Source organism: Semicossyphus pulcher, unplaced genomic scaffold (assembly GCF_022749685.1).
Source record: "Semicossyphus pulcher isolate SPU_LCO1_2020_fin unplaced genomic scaffold, fSemPul1.0.p SCAF_16, whole genome shotgun sequence".
NCBI lineage: Eukaryota > Metazoa > Chordata > Actinopteri > Labriformes > Labridae > Semicossyphus > Semicossyphus pulcher.
The window spans coordinates 23,431,445-23,456,747 of NW_027211670.1; the positions used below are offsets into that span (position 1 = coordinate 23,431,445).

Here is a 25,303-nt window from a genome sequence, read left to right on the forward strand (position 1 = left end):
ATTAGCAAACAAAAACAGTGCAGAGCTGAGAGTGTAATGCTAATCAAAGCTAGCAACCTGTGTTTTCCCATCACAGATGTTAAGGCTGCATTTTTCTTAATTTAGGACAGAATATATGAGAAAACAACAGAGGAATTTCAAGTAAAGATAATTAAAACAAGTTAAAGACATAAAAAAGCTGTTCATGTTTAAAATCAGGGTTTCTCTGGCACTTTTTGGGGGACAAATGACGTCAGAAGAGGCTCCAATATAGCCTAAAATACAGTATCATCAAGTAAGCAAGTCGGTTACAGATACAGTAATTCATCAGCCTCCACAAAAAGTAGCTTGTGTCCAAAACAGCAGCCCACACAGCAGTAAAATATATTAGGGGTGAAGATAGGGACTAATTTTAGAGTGCAAAGGAAGAAGGTAACTTATCATGTGATAAAAACAAACAACCACAGCGCTAGCTAGCTGAAAGTGTAATGCTAGTCAAAGCTAGCAACCTTTGTTTTCCCATTACAGATACTATGGCTGTATTTTTCTTAATGTAGAACAGAATATATAAGGAAACAAGAGTTGAATTTAAAGTAAAGATAATTAAAACTAGTAAAACAGGCCAGAGTTTCTCTTGCTCTTTTTGGGGAAAAAGGACGTCAGAGGAGGCTCAAATACAGCCTAAAATGCTGGATCAACAAGTAAGCAAGTGAATTTACAGCTTGTGTCCAAAATAGTCGCCTACACAGCAGTTTAGAGTGAAAAGGAAGAAGGTAACTTATCGTGTGATAAAAACAAACAACAACAGTGCTAGCTAGCTGAGAGTGTAACGTTAGTCAAAGCTAGCAAATGTTAGCAATCAGTCTCTTCCCATTAGATATTAATGGGTGTATTTTGTTTTATTTAGAACAGAAAAGAAAAGGTTAATTCAAAGTAAAGATAAAAACTGGTACAACACAAAATAAAGCAGTTTCATGTTAAAAATCTCTCTGCTCCTTTTGGGGGACAAAGGACGTCAGACAAAGGACGCAAGTCAATCCACAGATTAATACAGTAATTTCTTCCCCCCCGCCTCCAAAGAGCGGCTTAGTTGTTTATGTCCAAAACAGTAGTTTACACAGCAGTAAAATATATTGGATGAAACTAGCAAATAGTTTTAGAGCAAAAAAGAAGGTATGTTATCATGTGAACAACAGTGCTAGTTAGCTGAGAGTGTAATGCTAGTCAAAGCTAGCAAAATGTTAGCAATCAGTGTTTTAGCATTAATAAAGTCAGTATTTTTCTTAATGTAGAATATATTTTAATAGGATACAACAGTTTAGATTATATATTAGGTAAAAACACTCTTCTGCTAACGTTAGCTTGTTTTTAGGTTAGGTTTCCTTTAGTGTACTGAGCCAGGACATAAAACACAGAGCAATCATATCATACAGCTGTTAAAAAATAATTTTTTATCACCCTGGTATCGGCGGGGTATTCTGTACCTGCCAACAATCAAGTCTAGGTATCAGCATCAGATGTGGGAAGGAAAACACGGCAGTCTCAGTAATGTCTTTGTAATGACACGTTTGAAAAATGTATAACCGTCAATCATGTGACTCCCAGGTGCAGGATATATTGCTTTAGGTGCTTTGATGGCGAATGCAGAGTGTGCACAGCCCTCTGCCTGTCAGTCAGAGATTACATTTGATGCATACATGTGATTTGCAGAGAGCAATCTTTGTTTGACAGCCAGACAGAGCAGTGAGGCATACCCACAATCCTATCTCTCCATCTATCAAAGTGACACAGTGTTCCTGTCTGTACCTGGATCTGTCAGCGTGTGCACCATAATCATACCAGGATGCTGGCATTCCCACCTGAAAGTGTCAACAATGACACGCATGATCGGCTTACCAATATTCACAGATCATTTTAAACAAGGCTTACTGATGGGGAACACAGATGTAATGGACGAGGAGCAATAAGGAAGGAAGGAATACAGTTTTTACTCAGTGTTACAGAATGAAAATGTGCCAACTGGGCTGAAAAAAGCAGGACGGACATGTTTGACAAACACTTCTAGCAGGTTGTAAAAAAGCCTCTAACCTCTAAGCGGTTAGAACTGGTTCAGGGGATTTATTGTACAGAACAAGTGACTCTTTCTCTGAGACTTGCCTCTAGAAAGCTTGAAATATTTGACGTTATTTCTTTACTATATGTTGGTTAAGTTTGGAGAACTTTATCTAATCCTAATCTATTTCCTTTTGTACACCAACAGGCCAAGAGAAGAGCCTTTGTATATGAATGAGTCCTCCTTAAAGATACGCTGGCTTTGCATGAATAATAGACATGGATAAAAGAGCTACTCAAGGATTTTAAGGGACAATCATGAAGATGAAAGAACCTTGGATTTTAATACGACCATGTACGGCAGCTTCTTTTGATTTCCTGTTTTACTACGGTGATGTAATTTATAAGATTCATAAACGGTGATAGATATGGACCTCATTATTGTGTCCTTTCTGAGAGGGTTGGTCGGCCTTCTCTTGCAGAGAGGTGCAATAATAACTGGTATTTGTACATTTTCAAGACCCTTCCTGGTTAGCTACCTCCTTACATCACTAATTTCGGAACCCACATGGCTCGTTCTACTGAGTGGCTGGTTCTTCAAGTCCCTCGAGCTCGCACTGAACTTGGCAAATCAGCATTTTCAGTTGATGGCCCTGGCTCATGGAATGCCCTTCAACACACTCAACAACGTTCTTCCCTCTCTTGCAGAGTTTAGGATTTCCAGCCACTGTGCGTCAAATGGTAACTGTTTTTAATTGATTTAATTGATGTATTCGTTCTTTTGTTGTCTGTTTGTCTGTTCTCCCTCCTTCCCTCTGAAAGGAGATACCGAGAGGGACAATCAAAACAAACAAGAACAGACCAAGAAACAGCTTCTTTCCACAGGCAGTAAAATGTCTTCCCCCCCACATAAAGACTGAGGCCACTAGCTGCTGAGTGCATCAACCTCCCTCCAACCAGCCGTCAACTCAAGCTATGCCTTTACCCTTTTTTAGCATGTTTGCTTTTCTTAATATTGCTGTTTTCGTCTGTGCTGCTACTACTTAGGAGCTGCCAAACTGCCGGCCAATGACAATAAAGATCTATCCTGAGGATTCAGATCAGCTATGACAACCCTGTCCGTTGTTTCCTGGTCACTTCATTTGTCCAAAGAAAATAAATAAATGAATAAAATGAAGTTAAAAAAGACAGCACACGTTTTCTCATTTTAGAAATGATCCTGTAACAGCCTTAAAACATCCAGAATCATAAATCTGAGATCCACTTATCGAATCCTGCAACTTAACAAGCGCTGTGTGGGTAAAGACTCATTCACCCTGAGAGATATGAGACTCATGTTCATAATACAATATAAAATTAGTCTCAGAGCTTGTATAACCTTATTGAAAACTAGAGTAGAGTCTCAGAGGTTATTCATATGCAGAAGGAGGTCTGCTGAATTTCAATGAGAGAAATACTCTCCAGAACATCCTCATGATCTTATTTAAGGCCCTCGTTAAACAATAGCTGTTGATGATTGGTAATCAGAGGTATTCACAATGACAAATGTTTGCAAATAGGATTCACAATCATGAAACAGTGAAGAAGGCTTTTTTTGGTTTGGTGAAATTCAAGGCAAAAAAAGAGACGTGTAATCAGAGCCAGTTGGGAGCTGCCACTAACATCTGGTGGCACAAATTTAAACAATATCAAATTTCCTGTAGACTCTGAGCACATAGGCGGCTAGTTGGACTCACCTTCTGGAGGAAGAGGACGATCCTCTGGACCATCTCCACCCGCTGCTCCTCCAGGCTGAAGAGGGTCCGCGGCGTGCGGATGAACACCTTGGTTTTGCCATACGCCACGTCGTGGTCGAACCCGCAGCCCTGCAGGAGCCGCTTCACCGCGTCCTTGTCTGATGGCAAGTCGTGGTTTGGCCACGTGAACTCGGAGATCATCTTGTATCTGGAAGAAGGACGAAGTGGTCGTATCAGGAAATGCAGCAGTGACAGCAAAACAAAAGTCTACATAAATTAAGTTAAAATCTGGATTTCTGCAGGAATGGGCTGAGAGTAGGATCTGGATTACGGAGTATAATATACACACGGGTTTCCAGGGGGAACATCCCCCTCAATATTAAGAACACACACATTCGGGGCGGCAGTTTAGCTCAGCAGTTAAATCGGCGGCCCATGTGCAGAGGCTACAGTCCTCAACATTCTCTCTTCCCCTGTTTCCAACACGACCCACTGTCCTCTCTACAAATAAAGGGACTTTTATTTTGAAAAGCGCCACTACACATATCATAGACGGAAAAAAGTGAGGCAGAAAGAGTCCAAATTATTGCATACAAAATCAACAGAGTGCAGGAACTTAAATGTTGTCCAGTAGGAGTTCCCGATGTTGAAGTGAAACCCACGTCCAGCAGAGAGCGCAGGTACAGACAGCTCCTCTCCACAATCAGACACAGAACAAGAGCAAACTGCACGGAGCTGCTGAACTTTATGGGGCGTGTTTGTGCTTGAATATCATCAGTGTAATTTGCTTTGTGAATCAGACATTGAGACGGAGCAGATAGCGCGGGCAAATGATGCGCAATTTATGGAGCTATCAGCGCCCGCAATTCATTCTGAGTGAATTCCCCCCTCAAGTACGACAATTGAGGCCGCTATCATCAATGCTAATGGATAAAAATGCTAACCTGTAGCGTCTTAAAGGCTAAATAAATAAGGATCTTTCGGCTTTGCTCGCAGTGTTTCTATTGGATGAATTTTCATGACACTCCTTGGTCCCCAGAGGATGAATCCCACTGATCTCGCTGATCCCCTCATCCATTTTTCACCTGAAGCAACAATGAGATGACATTTCTGACTGCTAGTAAAATGCCTAGACAACTGATGGATGGTTTTCTTAATAGAAAATGGGCAGCACAAACATTATCAGCGAGGAGTGAATCATCACTTATAAAGTATGACATAAAATCCAGGCTTTATAATCAAATTATTTATGTCTCTGTGCTCGTTTTAGTGCGCTGTAATTTATCTCCTACTGCCTTTAGTCCTCATATCTTATTTTATCTGAAGGAGAATAAAGCAGCTCTTGCTAGCTGTACAGTACTGCCTCTTTTTAATCATAAGCGAGACTTTGCTGGTGGCATGGTGCCATGTAAATCACATCATTTAGCGCATGAAAAAGAGGATTAATTATGGCAGGGTGCACCTCCAGCCAGTCGGAGGGGGAAGGGGTCAAATTCTGCTCTTAAGAGTCTTTTCATCGCAGTAATTCAGTTAAGATATTGGACCTTCAAAGTCAGCTTTTAAGGCCTTATATTATTTCTCTCTGACGTTTTAAAGATACGTAGAAGCCTGTTTAAAGGATTCATACTTTAAGACTAAATTTAATCATACATTTATAAATTTAAGGATGCTTTTTGCAAACAAAAGTTATTTCTGTGTGGATGTTTTCACCCGTCAGGAGGAAGAAGACGGCTTAAGAAAAAGGACAGCGACAGGCTGAATCAAAATGATGTTTGTTTTTTAAAATACCTTTCAAGGAACCCGTTAGAAAAGCCGAAAAATTCAAGGAAAGTCCTAAAATAATGCGGATTATTTTGCTCTCTGTCGTCGAAGATCCTAAAATCCGAGTGTTTTCGAACAGCCTGTCCTGCGTCATTTCACAGCCGATCCACTGGCAAGGCTGTGATGTAATACCACGTCTAGATACATCAGAGAGCAGGATTGGAGTGACATTGGAGTCGGATTTCTTGTCAGTATGTTATGCAAAACACTCATTACCTAATCCTCCCTCCAACATGATGGTTTGTTTGAGGGCAGTGGGCAAATGTGACAGCTGGGGAATAAGGGCAAGACGCAACAAGTGTGCGTTCACGATCCGTGTGTGTGATCGCGTTACGGACCATTAGGACGGAATAATCCTTAAATGCTCTTTGGATCAAAGTCTGCAGAGACACATAAGGTGACTTAGAGGCTTGTATCATTAAAAACACAAATCAAAAGCAGCTTGTCGGGCTTAAGATCTGATCTGTTACACAATGGGCATCACAGAGTGTCGCTCTCGCTCGTCCCTCGTCCTCAGCGGGGAGACACGAAGTGACGTTTGAGACTCCGAGGATTTGCGTCGGTTCATTGACAGATTGTAAAGAGCAGCTGTGATCTGACGGACAGCAGCCCTGACTCTTTCTCTCCTCTGTCTCTTTCTGTTATGAGCCAAGGCTGAAAAACATTATTATGAAACAGGCTGAGACATACAGAAAAACAGGTCCAAGGACGCAGCAGCATCACATGTACAGTGGTTATAAGACTGCAGAGAAGTGAGGGTTGGAAAGTAACAGTTAGCAGTACCCGATTTATTTCACGTCTCTTCAAATGGTTTCTGTGTTTTTTTATGCGTTTCATGTTTACGTTATGTAAAGTACCCCGAGTCAGTCCCTGCAGGCTTTTCCTGTGATTGTTGAGGCCTTAAATGCCTTATTTCGAGGCTGATTTTCTTTTACATTGCAATGCAAATAGCAACACTGCAGACCTATGAAGATCAACATTTGGTGATGAATGCGTCGACACCCCAAATTTCGAATGAAATGAATTCACATCAAAGTCTTTTATTATGTTATTAAAGTCGAGGTGAAATGTAAAATGTAATTTTAATCCTTTTAGATCACATCCCCGGTAATATTGTGCATCTATTTGACAATATAGGCCAAAAAAATACAGAAAATCCATTTCTTGGTATTCTTATATCATTATCTTTTCTTCTGGTAAAACTACATTTCACGCGTGCTTACGTAAGCTAGCACCAAACAATTTCAACCAATCAATCTGCAACATTTAGCCGCAGAGCACCAAGAACGCTCGGTCAGTTAGCTAGCTGCTGCGCTGTGGAGAACGTCTGTCTACGCCCACTTCTCAACGATCAAATCAAATCCCTCTAATGATATGTCCCGCCTGCACGTCCTGTTTCACTCGGATATACGTCACGATACGGAAGCTAGACACTCTCGAAATGCCGTTTCAGCTCGACTTTAATCATTTCAGTTTTCAAGTAATGTTGCAAAGGTTTCTGTCACCGTTTTGTAGTAGTAAATCAAACATTTTTTGCCCAATTAAAAATTGATTTAAAGTAATAATCTCTTTTTCATGTAAATAAATGTCTGTTATGTCACTATCTATCGCCGAAAAAGGCAACACGATGGTGACTGAGCCTATGGCCCGCTGATGAAAGCTTTTGCATTTGCAGTATTACAGACTGGGTGTCTGTGGCGACTGTGACGCGTTTTCCATCAGCCAGCAGTGGTTGGTCTGCCAGAGAGGGTAGGCGGAGCTAAGCGGCTGCTTTTCCGCTCTCTGCAAGTGTTGCGAGTAAACAGTAATCTACTATGGCTGAACAAACAAAGAAAAGATGGATGACTACAGATACAACTTCAACAAGAAGTGAAAATCCAAAGAAGAAGAAACAAACTCGACGCTCAGATGAAGCAAACAGTCTGAAAAGGAAAGCGACCGTCAGCCAGGAAAATGATGGATTGAAAGCGTGACAAAGGGAGCCAGTTGTAGACGTCTGCTTAAATTGGGAGAAGTGCTCTTAATATGATCGATTATTGCCAGTGGGAGGCGCTCAAGAGCACAAAAATTAAACAAATCGAGATGGTATCTTTAATGTCTCTAATAAGCCTAAATGATTCTCGTCGCCCATCACATCTTAAATATCAATATTTGTATTCAGCTTCCATCATCATCAGATCTCTGCTTGTGAGCAAATTACAGCTAATTGGGATGTAAACAGACTTGTTGTGTGTTTGTGCTTCTGTATGAATAAAACATGACTTATTAATGAAGTTGTTGCTAATTTCCTACATTAAAACTGTCATTTTTTCAGCACAATAAAACGGTTCACATCAGCGTCTCTCTAGTAATTGCAATCAGGCCGCTTTAAATCAGGGTCAGAGGAGAGAAATATCACGCTAATGTTGTAGACTAAACTTGTGTAAAACAAGACGATGGGGGCTTTTTGTAACGGCTGCGGGAGAGCTCCCTGATTGGCTGCAGGATTAGATTAGAGTTACACAACACATTCATACCCCTCAGTCAAGACTTGTCATCTAATATCATTAGTGGTTTCCCGCCGTGTGCGGTTTCAGGGGTTCACTTTGTCCAGAACACTTATGTAAATGTGGAGCGCTCGAGGTGACGGACGATGTGTTCCCTCTTAACTGGTTTTAAAACTGGACCCATAAACAAAGACTTAACCTTCGAATCAAACCCCTGACATGGTTTTATAACGCGGGAAATTATGGAATCTGACTATAGTTGGTGTAAGGGATTAATTAACTCCACTGAAGCTAATTAATCGTCTGCAGAACTGACCAGCAGCAATTATTAGTGCACTGTAAGCACCTTTGATTGACTCGGGCGGTTGGTGTCCTAATGCAAAGTTTGCATAAATCATCATTTTCTACGTTTCTTTGGTCGTCCACATGGACCTCAGCAAGATTTCTATTAGGCTTTTATTTGTTTCAATCTATTAACGAGCCCTTTATTTGGGACAGGCATCTTTATGCGATATCTTTTATTTTCAAACAAAAGTTTTGGACAGCCAAAAATTAAAATTGTTGATTTAAACCAGACAGAATATTTAGCCCGTGTACAAAATTAGCTATCTTCTAACATCAATTACGAATCAGTTTGATCGTGCTCGTGAGACAGCACGTCTGTGCCAACCTGCTGCGCTGAAGAGGGGAGAGAGAGAGAGATAGACCTGTCGTTGTATTCACTGACCAACGCCGTCCAGACATTGAAACGTTTCAGTGTATGTTATATTTGTTGTGTCCGAAATGTTATACTGTAGAGAAGTGACAGAGAATAAACGTTTGTTTTATTTCCATCTATAAAACAACACAAGCAGCAGAGTCCTGCCCGTCCCTCCTGTCCCTCACTAACATTCCTTTATCCTTAGTTGTTTTAAAATGTAAAGTGCCTTTGAGTAACATGAAAAGCGCTATAAAAATAAAATGTATTATTTTTATCATCCTTCATCCCGATCATCTGAGGTAGACTCTCCCGTTGCGGATCCACTCGCACCTATCGTTAACCCTTTTCCTCCTACCTCAACGAAATCTGTTTTAACCGTCTTTCTCAGACATGAGATGAATTATGTTTCCTCTCATTCTCTTAAGATCGATGGAAAAGCATCTCACTGCTGCTTCTCTTGATTTCAGGTCTTAGGCCGCCGTTTACTCTGTGCTGCCACGGTGATCAGTAAATGCAACGTGTGGCATTTGAGTGAAAGTAAAGTAAACAAAACAGATGCTCCACTGTTCAGATAACCAGAAAAACAATGAATATACACCAGGCGTCTTATTGAGACCGTGCAGCCACACCCGGCTCTTAAAGGGACGGGGCGTTTATATTGGAATCAGCGTTTATTTAAAGTTTTACGGTATCTATCTTTTTACTTCTGTTTGTATTTGTTACTCTGTTATTCTGATTAACTCCTTTGCTTTGGAGATAATCCACCGGATTGGTGGATTAGTGCACTAATCCAGCTGGCTGTGATATAATCTGTGTGTGGCAGTGAGATTATTCCTTCATGATAAACACCTGGGTCTGCTTGAGTCCTCTGAACATCACATCCAGCCAATTTGGGTTGGAAATGTCGGGATGTTTGTTTTCCTTGTAATCAGAGCCAAATTAATCGACAGAACATTCATCGGTTTAATATAATTTTAAGTTATTATTTAAGGAAAAGTGTCAAAAGGTGGAGATTCTGCTTCTTTTAATAAATATCATAATTAAAATTATCTCTTTTAGTTTAAGACGATCGTGTCGGACACAACAACGACATTAAAGAAGTCAGTGTGGACATTTTTAGTTCATTGTTTATAAGGAAAAATCTGCAGATCAATACATTCAGATAATAATGAATAGTTTGTGAATAAAAGCATTTAAGGGTTCACATGTGTAACAAGTTCAGACTAGGCTTGGAAAGGTCATCATACTGTGGTTACCTCTGAAGGAAGCGAGGGTACGTCTGTCTGTAGGCGAAGCCGGCACGTCGCACTCTGACGTTCTCCAGCAGCCCGAGGTACTCCACCTGATGACGACAACGCTCCTGCTCGAACAGCAGAGGGGACTTGACATCGTTGGGTTTGATGCAGCGGACATAGTAAGGTTCCTACGGAGGGAAATCGACTAATGAACGAGTAATATATTATTTTGCAAACTTGTTGAAACGGGAGGATAAAACTGAAAGGATTTGACAATGTTGCTGCACAAAAAAGAGGGGAAGATTCTTGATAACCTAATTATTTAAACAATAATTAACCGCCCCAAAATGTTGCAGAATCCAGAGTCTCAGCTGTGACGATATCCTGCTTTTAATCTCGTAGCAAACAGATAATCTTTGGGATTTTGGCTTAAACAATTAAAGGATTAATTGAGATTAGTTGCAAGTTTACCCACAAGTCCTTGTGTTTCCTTTAGCAGGTTGTATCTGCTTCAAACGTCTGACAGTGCATCAATCACCTCTCAGACTGTGACTTCACACTTAATGTCTGTAACCGGATTATTACTTACTCTGTTGTCTGTATTTGACTGATTATATGAGATTAAGCATGATTTAGCAGGTTAGTTAGCTGCTGTCTTTGCTCTAAGTCCTGCAGAGCATGTGTGGACGGCAGGTTGAAGACGCTGAAATGATTCAGTGGAGCATTCGGAGCATAAACACGAAGAAGGATCCTGGTGTGAGGGCTCTAACATTTTGCATTCAACACAAACCCTGCATGTTGTTCTTGTCTCCTCACCTTGCAGGCCAGGTTCTCCACCAGCGAGATCATGGAGTTCTTGAAGAGCGTTGCAGCCGTCAGCGGTCGTTTGGTGACCTCGGTGATGCTCAGTTTGCCCTCTGGCCACATCCCCTTCAGAACGGGGTTAGAGCTGGACAGAGAAGTGACTTTTACAACACTTATAAACAGCTCACAATCTGTGTTTTCATCCCTTCAACATTCACTGCGCACCATGAAAAAGGTTTGTCTTTGTATTTGAACTACTCCCAACCTGCAGAATATAAGTTTTAATGTCGGTCAAAACAAAAAAAAGGTATCCGTTAAGTTAGCATCACCCATGTTAAAACATTTCTGCTTCTGACCCGTATAAAGAGTATCATAAAAAGCACATTAGACAGGTCAGGAATTACTAGACCTCACATTTATATTCAGCCGAGGAGAAGCAGCAGAGGATTGGAGAGGAGGAAGAGGAGGAGGATAAGAGCGAGCTGAAAGGGGATTAGTCGTACTAACCCTGTGAGGTTTTTTTCAGGAGGGGTGTCATGTAATTAAAGTGCTGCAGGGAATGTGTGGGGCGGATTGAAGCGCTGTGTGTGTTGTCACCTGTTGTACAGCAGTCTTTTGAAATCCTGGAACAGAGTGTCTTTGTTCTTGTCAATGAAGCCGACCACTGAGTACCTGTGGAGAGAGAGAGGGGCAGGTAAATGGCTGTGAATGCAAAACCGCAAAGAAAACTTTCGTCATGTTTGCACACAGGGCTTTGTGTCATTAACCAGCAAACTTATCATAACTACGAGTGGGACAAAAGATCGATACGGCAATATATCCTCATTCTGAAATATCAAGATTTTATGTGCCGCTCTAAACAGGTTTCCCGGCGATTTTGACTCACGGTGGCACTACTTCATGACTCCTCGCGGTGGCGCTAATGACATGAATGAGGGTAAGGTGAACGGAAATTAATTGGTCACAGAAGATGACAGTAGGATAGAAGAAGAAGAAGAAGAAGAAGTTGACAGCAGGGTAGAAGAAGAAGAAGAAGTTGACAACAGGGTAGAAGAAGAAGTTGACAGCAGGGTAGAAGAAGAAGTTGACAGCAGGGTAGAAGAAGAAGAAGAAGTTAACAGCAGGACAGAAGAAGAAGTTGACAGCAGGGTAGAAGAAGAAGAAGAAGTTAACAGCAGGACAGAAGAAGAAGTTGACAGCAGGGTAGAAGAAGAAGAAGAAGTTAACAGCAGGGTAGAAGAAGAAGAAAAAGAAGAAGAAGAAGAAGAAGACGAAGACAGTTTGATAATTACAGACAGCGTTGAAAACAAGTTAAGAGAAGCACAAACCGCTTTCAAATCAAAAGTCTAACATTCTAACGTTCTTCCAGTTGTTCTGTGAATGTTCTTGCAATATATCAATTATCACAGAATCGCTGTATCGTGATATTATCGTTATCGTGGGCCACGTATCGTGTATCGTATCGTATTACCTGAATCTATTAAAGGTCGAGGTCAATGCCAAAGAGCTTTAGAACAAAAGTAAGTGAGTGAGAAGAATGAACATGAAAACATCTAAATACATCTGTTAAAGGAGTCAAGAGGTTCAGCTGTTCCTGTGTTTTGAGGTGGACTATTCCAGAGTCTTGTAGCAGCTATGGAGAGGCCTTGTTTTTGCTGGCATGTGGGGTTTGACCTGAGGACCTGCACTGTTTGATTTACAATATGTGATCATTTTATGAGGAACGTCTGTCTGATTAGAGAGCCAGGCTCAAACAGGCAATCATGCAATTCAGGCGAATACAAGACGGGCCAGTACACCACCGTCCTGGCTGCAGCCTACATCAGATTGCCTGCTGCAAAGATTGTCAATCAGCTAAAAGGATAATTAAGTAAAAAGGCCAAAAGAAAGGAATGTCCATTACAGACACATATTTGGATCCGGGTCCGGCCTCAGTAGGACTCTTTGAATCCAGTCCACAAAGATTTCAGGCTGTTTTGTGGGGGAACCAGGAGCTCGAGATGTAGTGTAACACCATTGTCACGTTCGTGGTCCTAGCTTGAGATGATTTCACACTCAAAGTCGCTTATAGCACATTTATTTCCCACTTTTGAGTTTGGTCTAAACAACACTGAAACCTCTGCAGACTGAAATGATCTGCCCCGTGATTGGCTAATGTGTAGATAATAGCTATAATGAGCAGGCGCACGTGTGTGTCTAATAAAGTGGGTGTGCAAATTGTGGTTGAGTCCATCAAAATATAAGCTAATCCTCATAACCCCATGCTAATATATGCTAAAAGCTAATTTGTGCTATTAGCGATGATCCTGCTGTTTTGCCCCCTGCTGTGCGATGGTGTAAGTGCCGGCTCTAAGTGGCTCAGGGATCAATCAGGCCTGCCAGCCGGGCCCTGCTAACCTCCTCCTCCCCTGGGCGGCACACTCTTATGGGCTCAACACGTTTCCCTGAGAGCCCTTTTCGGGGACTTAGCGTGTTTGATTTATTCATTTCAATGATGTCCAAGTGCTCCAGGGACTGGGAAGTGGTGCTGTCATTTTGGGGGACATCATTGAATGAAGATGTCGTTGAAATGTTTGCGCGGGTGTGTGTGTGTGTGTGTGTGTTTTCCAGTCCTTAAGTGTGTGCGTTTTTTTGTTTTGATTGTGAAGGAGTTGGAAATTGTTGCCCTTTCCACTTCAGAGCACAAAGAGGGTATTTTTTAATGTCATTCAATTCTGCGTTTGTGCTCTTCTGCTGACGACGAAGTGGACAGCACGTCTCATGTTAATAGAATATCTGCCTTAAATTAGAAGATAAACTCCTGCCATGTGGAACCGTGTTGGGTTATTTGAGTGCATAAATTATCCCTCCCTCCCATTGATCAGCATTAATCCACATTTACATTTTGAGTTATTTGATGTCGTGCCTCCTTTCTGCAGAAAATGAGAGGATTAAAATTCAACGTGAAGTTTTCAGTTGGAGCCGTTGAGGGTCACAGGAGCTGACTGGGACTCAGGCTCTGTCAGGCACGTTTTAAACCCTCAGATGGGAAGATGTTCTGAATGTTGCAGTCTGACCTCAAACTGACATTTCTCTCAGGATTGATCATAATATTTTTACTGCTACTGTTCCGGCGGTGTTGCTGAAGCTTCAGCAGTTATTACACTGAGGATAACTGATATGATTCACCAGACTGCCGGATTACAATCACAGAAATCATAAGAAACAGAGGTGGACGTAACAAATTACAAGTACTCACGTTACTGGAACTGAGTAGCTTTTTTCGTGTACTTTTTTTTGAGTATTTTTCAAAGTCAGTCATTTTACTTTTACTTAAGTATGTTTGAAATAAGAAAAATAAGTCGCTACATTTGTACATTGTATTGTTTCTCAACGGATATTGTGAGCTAGAAAGAAAAACTGACTTGGACCAGACATCAATCAAAAGCATCAAAAACTGGCCAATCATCGCGACAAAACGGCGGTGCCTAAGCTTTTTGCTGAACCAGAAACAGCCGTTAGATCGCTCTCTTCAAAGCCACCAGACTCCATTAACAACTAGAGTTACCGGCTTGTGGTTGTACGCCTCCGCCAACAAGTCAAGTTGAAGTTACACTTCTGCCTGTGTAGACTCTAGAGGCTGCAGTTATGAAACAAAAGGTATTAAGTGTATGTTTTGGTGAAATGGAAGTTAATTCTGATCAGATCATACTTGAGTCCAACAGAACGTTTGTGCCAACTTTTATTATAATTAGCGTAGGAATTCTTGAGTAATAGCCAGTGTTTTGTGAGATCACAGTGAACTTGACCTTTGACCTTTGGCCACCAAAATCTAATCAGTTCATCCTATAGTCCAAGTGGACAATTGTACCAAATTTTAAGAAATTCCCTCAAGGCGTTTCTGTGATATCGTGTTCAGAAGAACGGACAACCCGAAAACATACTGCCTCTGGCCACAGCTGTCGCCGGTGTGGAGACATAAAACTGACTTGGACCAGACAACAATCAAATGCATCTCATGCAAAAAAAACATACCAATCAAATCAAAGTGTCATGCATCGCGACAAAACAGCGGCTCCAAAGTTTTTAGTTTTACCAGAAACGGCTGCTCGATCGCTCTCTGCACAGCCACCAGACTCCATTAACAAAAACAGCAATTTTACCTGGCAGAACACGGCACATGCTGGTCCATCGCTGCCTCGTTACAGGTCGTAACACACGTTACTTTGGAACCGAACTGACCCTTTTAAACAACACACAACAACACAAACAAACTAACCAATCGAGGCAGCGGTAGACCGCCAGCAGGTCCCGTGTTCTGCGAGGTAAAATTACTGTTTTCGTCAATGGAGTCTGGTGGCTCTGAAGAGAACTATGTAACTGCTGTTTCTGTTAAACAAAGGATCTTACTCTTTGACAAAAGGTCCATCTCTGGTCACTTTGACACCAAAACATGTAAACATCGGGCCCGGGTTTCATTTTATTTCATTTTATTTCGGATGCATGTTTAAGGTAACCATGGCAACATTTGTTTATTATAACAATCAGCGGGTGGGAAAGTACTTTTTACTTTTACTTGAGTACTCTTTACACCTCTGATAAAAACTCACCCTTTGAGTCTGGACAGATATCGTTACTTTACTCTTTTATTAGGACACTGAAACTCCCCACAACGTTATCATAAGTGTTTGTAATAAATCTCAGAGAGTAAGTAAGAAAGTCTGTGTTTGCAAATATTCTAAACATAGTCAGAAACTGTGAATGAGCGTCTCTCCCACGTCCCCAAATAACCGAGTTTCATTTCCCATCTGCTCCTGAAGAAGCCAGAAATAAAAGCCTGTGGTTTCAGTTTGCAGCTCAGAGGCATGAATATGTAAATATGTGGAAAAGAGCATGAATCACCGGTAAAAGCTTTCCCTGAATAAATAAAACTTTAAGATACTTACACCACGTCGCCTGCGTAGTGCCTGATGCGAAAGTCTCTGTCAAACTCCAGGCTCTTGTCAGTCGGTGAGAGCTGCAGGGAGACAGAGCGGGGAGGGAGAGAAAGTGAAGCCTTTAGAGGGAGAGAAACACCAACATTTATCAAGAGAACGTTTGGAGTCCTGATGAGAAAACCGAAAGTCAGTTCTGGTCTCTCTTCGCCTCTTTATGTATTACATAACAAACTCAACAGACACAAACAGAACTTTCTCCGTTTGGCCTCTTCAGATCAAACATTTTCTCTTCTCTCAAAGTTTTCTGACGGCTCTTTGATCTGAATAAATCCTGTCAAACCGTAAAAGTCACCATTATTTTTAAGAAAACATGTGAGGGATCTTCAGTCAAACAACAAGCAGAAGATTTGCTGCTGTCTGACCTTTGAGTTACATCGTAACGACGGCGTAAGGATAAACAGAGCCGGAGGAGAGTACTTAAAGTCGTAAATTAGCCAGAAAGAAATGGCAACTTTGAGAGAAACGTACTACAGATTTATGAGATTATAAAGTCATACGTTTTCCAGAATAAAACTCTCTTTGCGCAGGAATCTTCTCTGGACACCGAGCCAAGTGCGTAATGTTTGTTGTGTAAGCCTCCATCCAAACAACAAATCAACTAAAACCACGGATTTAAAGTAGTTTTATCTATTTGTTGTCTGTAATGCAGGTTTGTTTCCTTTCAGTATCCGTCATGAGGTCGTAGGGTAACTGTCATGTGTGATGGTAACCCCTGGGGCGAACGGGGAGCACAGAAACGTGTGTTTTTGCAGCAGAGGGTCGCTCAGTCTTTCTCCTGTATGAAGTCTGCTTCTTGTGTGCAGAGAAAATAGGCTAAATATGCTCCGAGCTCCGTGCCAGGTGCGCCTGTGTGAGCAGCAGAGCCAACAGGACAGAGAAGAGAAACAGGTGAATCGAGAGGGAGGGGCCCGTGAACCACAACCTACTTATTTTTGGGGCTTAATCCGGCCATTTTACTCCAATACACAGCCCTAATACACCAAGAATAATGCTCCGGCTTCCTCCCACAGTCCAAAGACATGCTCATTAGGTTCATTGGTGACTCTTTTTTTTTTTTAAAGATTATTTTTTGGGCTTTTTGCCTTTAATTGCCATGCAACAAATGATTGACAGACCGAGAGTCGAACCTGCGATCAGTGCGACGAGGACTGTAGCCTCTGGGGCGCCTGCTCTACCAACTGAGCTAAACCAGCGTCCCAGTGGTGATTCTGAATTACCCGTAGGTGTGAGTGTGAAAGGTTGTCGGTCTCTATAGCCACTTTCCCACTTGTCAAAAAACACCTGGCTTTTTTGCTTAGCGGGAAAGTTTATAATCAGCATTCAGACCCAATGGTGGGAGCACAAAACCCAGGTCGAAACGCTAATCTCCGCCCCCTTTCCGGCACGATCTTTGACGCGCATTGACCCCCTTCTCTGTCCGGGCAGCGCTCGAACATCGTTCCACATTTGGATACACAGACTGAATGAGTAATAGATGCAACAAAGACTACCGTAACATCTTCACTGTTTACTAACCCTGTGTTTGTGACGTCAGACGGTGGCGCAGCAGAAAAGAGACCAGATGGAGTATACTTCACTGTCAGTGGGAAAAGAGACAACCGGCATTTATTAGCGGGTCTTCCCGGGACTGAAAAACCTGCGTCGACACGCTACATTAGTGATCAATCAAGGTGTAACCTCGCCTCTCACCCAATGACAGCTGGGATAAGCTCCAGCCCCCCCTGCAACCCTGAACAGGAAAAGCGGTATAGATCTCTTAAAGTAACGCTCTCCACTTCTTTTGTTTTTCACGTAAGTCTGACTAGAGTCCAACTCTGATGTCTCCAGCTCTACCCATTAAATGAAGACTGTTTAAGAGGACAGAGCACAAACAGTAGGTTACACATTCAAATTGGATGTGACAAATTGTAGCGACACTGGAGCAGAGGAGGAGAAGAGTCCGCTCATGAATGTAGGCTAAAAGTTTGGCCTCCATATATCCTGCAAGTTTCTTTAAATCTCCCTCACATTGTTGCTTTAAGTTCTAGTCTTTCATGCAGGTTAAATAAAATGCAAAGGATGATTTGCAAACCTGCAAGAGCTGCAGCAATAGTAGATGCAGTCATGTGCGAAACACTGTCAGGTTGGATAATGTCTTACAGAGAAGTGGAGGGGAAGGAGGAGAGCAAGACAGAGAGTCAAGAGAGGGTGAGACAGGGAGGAAGAGGAGGTGATGTAGCGTGACGTGTGGAGACAAGAAAAAAAAGGAGTGTGAAAGTGTGTGTGTGATACTGAAGCCTGTATGTAGGCCAGTTATAATGAAAGAAGCATGAATGGATATGCAGAGAGGGCCGCTGCAGCTTCTGATCAGCCCTCCCGTTTCATCCTCGTCTGCAAAGCTGCCTGTGACAAGAGAGTTTGTGATGTGTTGTGCAGGGCAGAGTAAAGATGTGTGTGTGATTCACTAAGAGAATTATGCTGACATCAGAGATTAGAGGGAGACAGAAGTGGAGAGAGGTTTCCTGCGCTCTTACAACAATCCCAAAGAGACAGAATGATTATCATATCAGAGCAGGGGGACAGGAGTGCAGGAGGCAGCACGATTACAGCTGCTGATAACAAGGAGGAGGAACGACACTGCAAACCCTTCAGAAACAGGTCGTCTAAATGGTAAAACAGGTCACAGAAGCAGGTGGGAGTGATTGTGCACCTTTAGTTAGGCCTCTAAACTACCTCTATGGTTCATTTAAAGGAAATCTTAAAGGAAAGGTTCAACATTTTTTAGCATTAAGACGCTGATTAATCGAATATTAATCCTGATCACAATTTTGTCTTCCCACGATTAAATAAACATGATTGACGTCGATACTGATGTTTAAAATCTGTGCTCCGCCCGTAGAAAACATAGGAAATCAAGCGCTCCCTAAACTAACAGCCCCTCCCCCAGGGGGCGATGGAGAGGTTTCAGCTTCACTTTTGGGGCAGCTGGCAGGTCATGTGATGAGCGCCGACCTCGCAGCGGCAGTTTAGAGTGAAACAGTAAACAACAGAGGGCGGTGTTTCGGTTCAACGAGTGACCATGTTAACTGGTCAGCCGGATGCGTCTGTGGTTGTCGTGGTTACAGCACGTAGCTGTCCCTGCGAATGCCTCTTTGTTGTTTTTCATTACGATCTTAACATGTTCGTATCCGTGTCGTCTTTGTCGTCATTTAGGGCCTCTGTCCACCGACGCTGGTTTTTGCACTGGCAGCGCCCACAACCTCAATTTCAGAGCGCTTCTTGCCAGTGCTTACTGTTGCTAGGTTACGAAAGTTGTCTGGTGGCACTTCAACTTCCCCTCGATAGTGAGCGTTAAGTCTGTTTTAAATCGCTCTGTATACTTAATATTTGCTTTAATTCAATGAAATTTTATAAAGAAAAACTGGCGTTAGCAGCAGCTCTACACCTGGAAATTATACACTCGAAAAAACGTAAACGATACGCTTCTCCTCCGCCTTTGTTGCCGACTAAGTTGATATCAGAAGTCTCGTCTCTTCTTGATTTTGATTGGTCGGTGAGGGAGACGTGACATTGACGAGCGCTGAGAAACCTGAACAACATTGGTTTTGTATTGAAAATAGGCGCTGCCAGTTCATATAAATAAAATATTATTGCTCCTGTCCGTGTAGTAAAAAAAGGTTGGGAACCCCCGCCACATTTTGAACACTGCTTGTTGTTACACTTTAACTTGTTAAACCAAATCAGTAGTCCCCCCGAAACAGCCCGTGATCTCTTGTATACAGGTGTAGGGCAATGAAACCTGTGTCTGCTGAAAAAACAGCACAAAGTGCAGCATGATGAGTGTTTGAAGGCCGAGAGGAAGAACGTCGATGCTCCCAGTCCTCGTCCAGCATGACATCCATAACAAAGACGTTGTACAGCGCGACACCCTATCCACCCAACTCCCAAAGACACACTGAAATTACCCATAATGCACCAACACAAAGATGCACCAAATTCAGGTAAAGAAGCTAATTCTAAGTCTGCTCTACATGAGCAGGAATGCAACAAAACAATGTCACTGAAAGTGTTAAAGTAATTGTGATCATCCTTTTGGACCTAATTGTGCAGCCCTCGTTGCCAGATTCAGCCGTTGAGCAAAGGTTTGGTCTTTTTGGGGCAAAATAATATCCAACCTGGCAACCTCACAGCAGCAACAAGCCTCTGTCATGCTGCAAACAGCTGTATTATAAGAACGTATTTCATATTTCACTTAAAAAACTAATGATTTACAAAGAGATACAACTATTATTCGGCTTCAGAGGTTCTGTAAGGGTGTGTTTTTAACTTTAAACAGAGCCAGGCTAGTTGTTCACTCCTGTTTAAGGTCTGCATGCTAAGCTAAGCTAACCGTGTCCATGAGTTATGACCATGACTCTACCACAATAACATTAATGAAATGTACTCGTGTATTTCTGGCCTTGTAGTGGAGTTGCTTTAGAACTGGGCGCTCGTGTGAAGGAACAGACGGAGAGTTAGAGATAAAAACAGCCAATAAATAAAACTTTTACAGCCGCTCTGACTTCTACCTCGATGCTATTTCTGTCAGCCGAGCCGATACACTCTGTTCCATCACTTTGGGTCTTTGTGAAAATGTTGCATGACTCATCTGAGGGCTCAGTGCTCTCAGACACACACACACACACACACACACACACTGAGACAATCGCACAGACAATGAAAGAGGGAGCAGTCCCGTATGAGAGAAGACACAATAAAAACCTCTCAGAGACAGATTTACATCAGAGAGCTGAACGAATCAGTCGGCCTCGATTCAGGTCCAAAGAATCTAAACCACTCAGGACTTCACAGAAACTCTCAGACAGACCCGAGAAGAAACTGTTTACCTTCCTTCAGAGACCTTGAAGGGCTTCCAGTCACGTTTTTAGTGCCAACAGTTTGTGCTCGGCGAACAAAAGAAAGTGTTATTAAGAAAGAAGATTGAAATCACGCAGTCAGGATCAGTTTCTGAAAACTGCGTTGTGCATAATTTAGTGGCTCCAACACCATTACAGTACGTCTAATTGGTTTTACTGTAGCTTCCCTTTTTCCTCACAAGCTGGGTAACATTTATTTACATGAAAATCTTCCAGATTATCCCTTTAAATAAGACAGATTGTTAACGTACTTTCGGTACTGATCGATCACTTAGCAGTACTAAAGGTTCTTGGTACCCATCTACCTCAGCTGGCAATACTATAATGATAGCAAGAGTATGACATTATCACAGGGTTTATATGGCTGTTAAAAAGTAATCATGATATCTATAAATAGTTAATGATCCCACTGGTGTCAGAATTGGTGTCAAAATTAAAGAAAACCATCAAAAATCGAATCAGAGTCCCAATTTTCATTTTAATGGAGCGTCTCAAGTTTACCTGATTATACATTCGTAGATTACGAACACACACACGTTATCAGAAGATACATGTAACACACAGTTGCAGGAAACACACGCATGAATGGGAGCACGCAGACAGACAGACAGACAGCTGCACCGTCAGACAGACAGACTGCATCTGCTGGAAGCCACTCTGCCCCTCATCCATCACAATCAGTCACACTCCGACACACACACACACACACACACACACACACACACACACACACAATGTAAACACAAACACACACCGACTTGGCAGCTTCATCATTAGCACCTCCTCTGTGTTTGGGTTTCAGCCTAATGCTTCGATAGCTGGTGTGATGGTGTTGGTCGTGTGTGTGTGTGTGTGTGTGTGTGTGTGTGTGTGTGTGTGTGTGTGTGTGTGTGGGGAGAGGGAGGGCAAATGAATCAAAACAGAACAAGGTCAGAATAATGAGAGGAGGAATAAGAGAGCGTGAGCCAACAGGCAGCAGAGAGACACTTAAAGTGTTTCACTACATAAACAACAACAGTAGTAAAAACAGGACGTTCCTCAGACACATTGTGACCTACATGAACACAGGTACTCCAGGACACACGGGCAGGCATCGTCTTTAGAGCCGAAACATTGATGTCATTTATTAAGCAAAGCTTCCTGGTGAAACCTTCTTAAATGTGTGTTTTTAATTGTTGTAATTTAAATAGATTTTGGAACAAGAACAATTGATCGCTAAACGATGTAGCTGGTGATGAGAATATTGTTATAAAGGTCTAACAGATTTAACAACCTGCATTTCTTCTATGTTTAATTATATAACAGACATTTCTTATAGAAATATTTCTCCATCCATGCATCATGTACACCACTTGTCCGGCTCAGGGTTGCGTGGGGAGTTGGAGTCTTTCCCAGCTGTCACTGGGCGAGAGGCGGGTCACACTTGGACTGATCGCCTGTCAATCACAGGGCTGACACACAGAGACAGACAACCTGTCACGCTCACACCTACGGGCAATTTTAGAGTCACCAATGAACCTAACGAGCATGTCTCTGGACTGTGGGAGGAAGCCGGAGTACCTGGAGGGAACCCCAGGTAGCCCTGCATGTCTGAATCGGGATTCAAACTAGGAACCTTCTAGTTGAGAGGCGAAAGCTGCACCACCGTAAAAGCCGGGCCTGCTACACTGTTATTGAAATAAGTTTTTGTTGCCTTTCTTTCATATATGCTGTACTTTCCAGACAGTCGTTGTAAAAATGTCCATCCATCCATTATCTTCTGCCTATCCGGGGCCGGGTCACGGTGGCAGCCTACTCAGTAAGGTGACCCAAGCGTCCCTCTCCCCAGCAACATTTTCCAGTTCCTCCTGGGGGATTCCCAGGCGTTCCCAGGCCAGACGGGATATGTAATCCCTCCAGAGAGCTCTGGGTCTGCCCCGGGGTCTCCTCCCAGTTGGACGTGCCCGGAAAACCTCCAAAGGGAGGCGTCCAGTTTAAAAATGAACCTCTACGTTATTTTTGGTTTCCAAGGGGCAGTATCAACGAACGCACATTAAATGTCTCTGAAATCCTTCAGACTATCTTCTGTTGTTGTCTACTCCTCTCTTTATTGTTTATAATGAAGATTCTTAAGAAATAAAAAACAAAGAATCTGAGATATAACATATTTATTTATTTTGATTCTTAATGTTTGGTGTTGAAAGAAGAAATCTGCTGCTGATAAACTTTATGGTGATCAATCAGAAGCCGGACACAAGCAGCTCAAATCTGTGCAAAGCGAATAAAATGATTTTGCTCCTCTTTCAAAAATAACTGCAGAGAAACACACGTACAGTTGTTCCAGTGAAACAGCTACTGATGCTAATTCAGGCAGTAAAACTCTGATTATGCTGAGTAGCTTCAGGCGGAACGCTGCATGAATGTAAAGCAGGGACGGAGCTGAGAAAGAGCAACTTCAGCAGAGTTTTCCTGCACCGGCCGAGCTCACACAATAAAACACCGGTAGTGTGTGAAGTAACATGATTATTCTTTCGCCTTTAAGTGGTTTTGTCCATAAAAATGTCCGCCTGCAGGCGGAAACGTCTGATAACACTGAGGTTTCCTCAGAGCCTGAGGTGATCGAGGGCATAGAGCTGCTGGTTACAGAAGATGTTTCATTTAATCAGGATGAAGAAGAGCTGAAAATCTTTGTGTTGTTTAAGAAGCTGGAAGCAGGACTTCCTGTGCTGATTATACTTCTGTCAAATCAACTCGTGTTTTCAGCTCTCCTACAAACATTCATTTAATAGACTTCAAGTCAACGGAAATGTCTGTTAAGATGCAAAAGCTAAATAATAATTCAGTCATTGACAGGCGTCTTAGCCTTTATTTTCTTCTTCTTCTCTCATATGAAAATGAATTGTCTGTGTAGTTGAATTATTGTTCCCCAGGCAGTCAAATCAACACATAATTATGGAGCAATAACGGAGTTTCAAGCGGAGTAGGAGACGGAAACTAGACTGAGTTAAGACAAGGTAAGAAAACAACAATTAGCCTGGACGGTCGATGCAAAGAAGAAAGAAGCAGAGGGTGAAGCGATGCTGGTTTTCACTGTTATTACATACAGTAAAGAGTGCAGCAGGTAGGGGGGAAACAGGAAGGTATAACTTAGAGACATCTGCAGAGAAAAACAGGCAGGAGACGTGGGAACAGGGGGAGAGCTGAGGTGAGAAGGCGACAGACAGAAAATAACAAGAACATGTTGGGCTGACACTGAAACAGCTCCCGGTGTTGATGTGACAGGGAGTGATGATAACATGCTTCCATGCGACACCTTCACCTTTGGCTCTTATTTATCTGCAGAGAAGAGATGCAGTTCACCACACCTCTGGTCCTTTCACAACAAGAGTGGAAGCACAGTATGTTGCAGGTTTCTTTACCGTTTGTGAGCACTATAAATCTGAATGAATACATGTGGCCCTGAGGTTTAACAAAGCCTCTCAAGAAGGGACAAAAGCACCACTTGAACGCCATATGTCGGACACACTGTGTCTCTTAACAGCTGACGAATAAAGTTTGAATGTTAAACTTCAATTGTCAAGTTTCTGTCTAACTATCAAGTTCGTATGCAGCGCAAACTGGGAATCATGATTGGATGACTCAAAAAGCTCCCCGGTATGTGATTGTCATGATTGGATGACTGGCTGTCAGTCAAACTCCTGTCGCTATGGCAACACGTAACATCAAAGCCCCCAAAGAGAATCCTCATCAGTCGTACTCGTTACTACTCAATACGGTCTCAGAGCAGACCATCATCATGGCTGCGTCTGGGCCAAGATAACACAGATACAATTCATTGTCAGACTTTGTGAACAGGTTATATAAACTGGCCAATAATATCATTATTAGACGAGCTGCTAACACCTTGTCTTTTCTCTTTATAAAGACCGAATACTACAGGTAAGAGTGCTGGATCTTTGGTGGAAAAAAAGTGACTTGACTCGCGACCAGACTTGCCTTAACTAAGGACTCGACTTGACTCGACTTGACTTGCCCCAGAAAAAAATGACTCGAGACTTGCTTGGGACTTGAGCAAAGATGACTTGGTCACAACACTGGTAGCTAGGCTAGGATGGATGAAGAACGAGGAAGAGGCTGTGTGCGTTGCTCGCTCAACAGAGCCCAGATTTATTTCCTTGTCGCAGCAACAGCTAACCCGAGGTTGAGGTGTCCCCGGGAAAACAACAACCAGGTTGGCTAACTGTTCTTCTCGCTTTGCTCTCGCTTGTTTAACATGCGTCGTCTTCTTCTTCCCAGAGCGCCAAAATCCCGCTGAAAAGTAGCTTTATAACAGTAGCTCCTTCTTCCCTCCTCCCAAAATACTTCTCAGCCCATTACTTACGACGGTGGACACCTCTCTCAATAAACAACTGAAAAACAACATCAAACAAAAACAGCTTTTGACACTTGATATTGCCAGAAAAATCTTGTGGTTGAGCTGGTAGATCAAACTGTCCACATTCAGATTATTCTAACACACCTAGAAAAGGAGAACTCCCACCTTAATCTCACCCTCCCTATCTCCTATGGACATCTCTCCCTCCAGCACCTCCTGCGACCACTTCTCCAACAGCCCTGTCTGCCACCTGTGCCCGCCTGCT

At 42.4% G+C, this 25,303-nt stretch overlaps 1 protein-coding gene across 1 annotated transcript in view; it reads right to left on the reverse strand.

Moving 5' to 3' along the window:
• Nucleotides 1-25,303, reverse strand: part of myo1d (myosin 1D) — a 145,555-nt gene that overhangs the window by 71,244 nt on the left and 49,008 nt on the right. The window contains exons 12-16 of the mRNA XM_069664302.1: nucleotides 15,739-15,809; nucleotides 11,411-11,485; nucleotides 10,826-10,958; nucleotides 10,031-10,197; nucleotides 3,768-3,975 (exon numbers count right to left, since the gene is read on the reverse strand). Coding sequence (XP_069520403.1) covers nucleotides 3,768-3,975; nucleotides 10,031-10,197; nucleotides 10,826-10,958; nucleotides 11,411-11,485; nucleotides 15,739-15,809 — 654 coding nt within the window. The remainder of the gene's footprint in view (nucleotides 1-3,767; nucleotides 3,976-10,030; nucleotides 10,198-10,825; nucleotides 10,959-11,410; nucleotides 11,486-15,738; nucleotides 15,810-25,303) is intronic.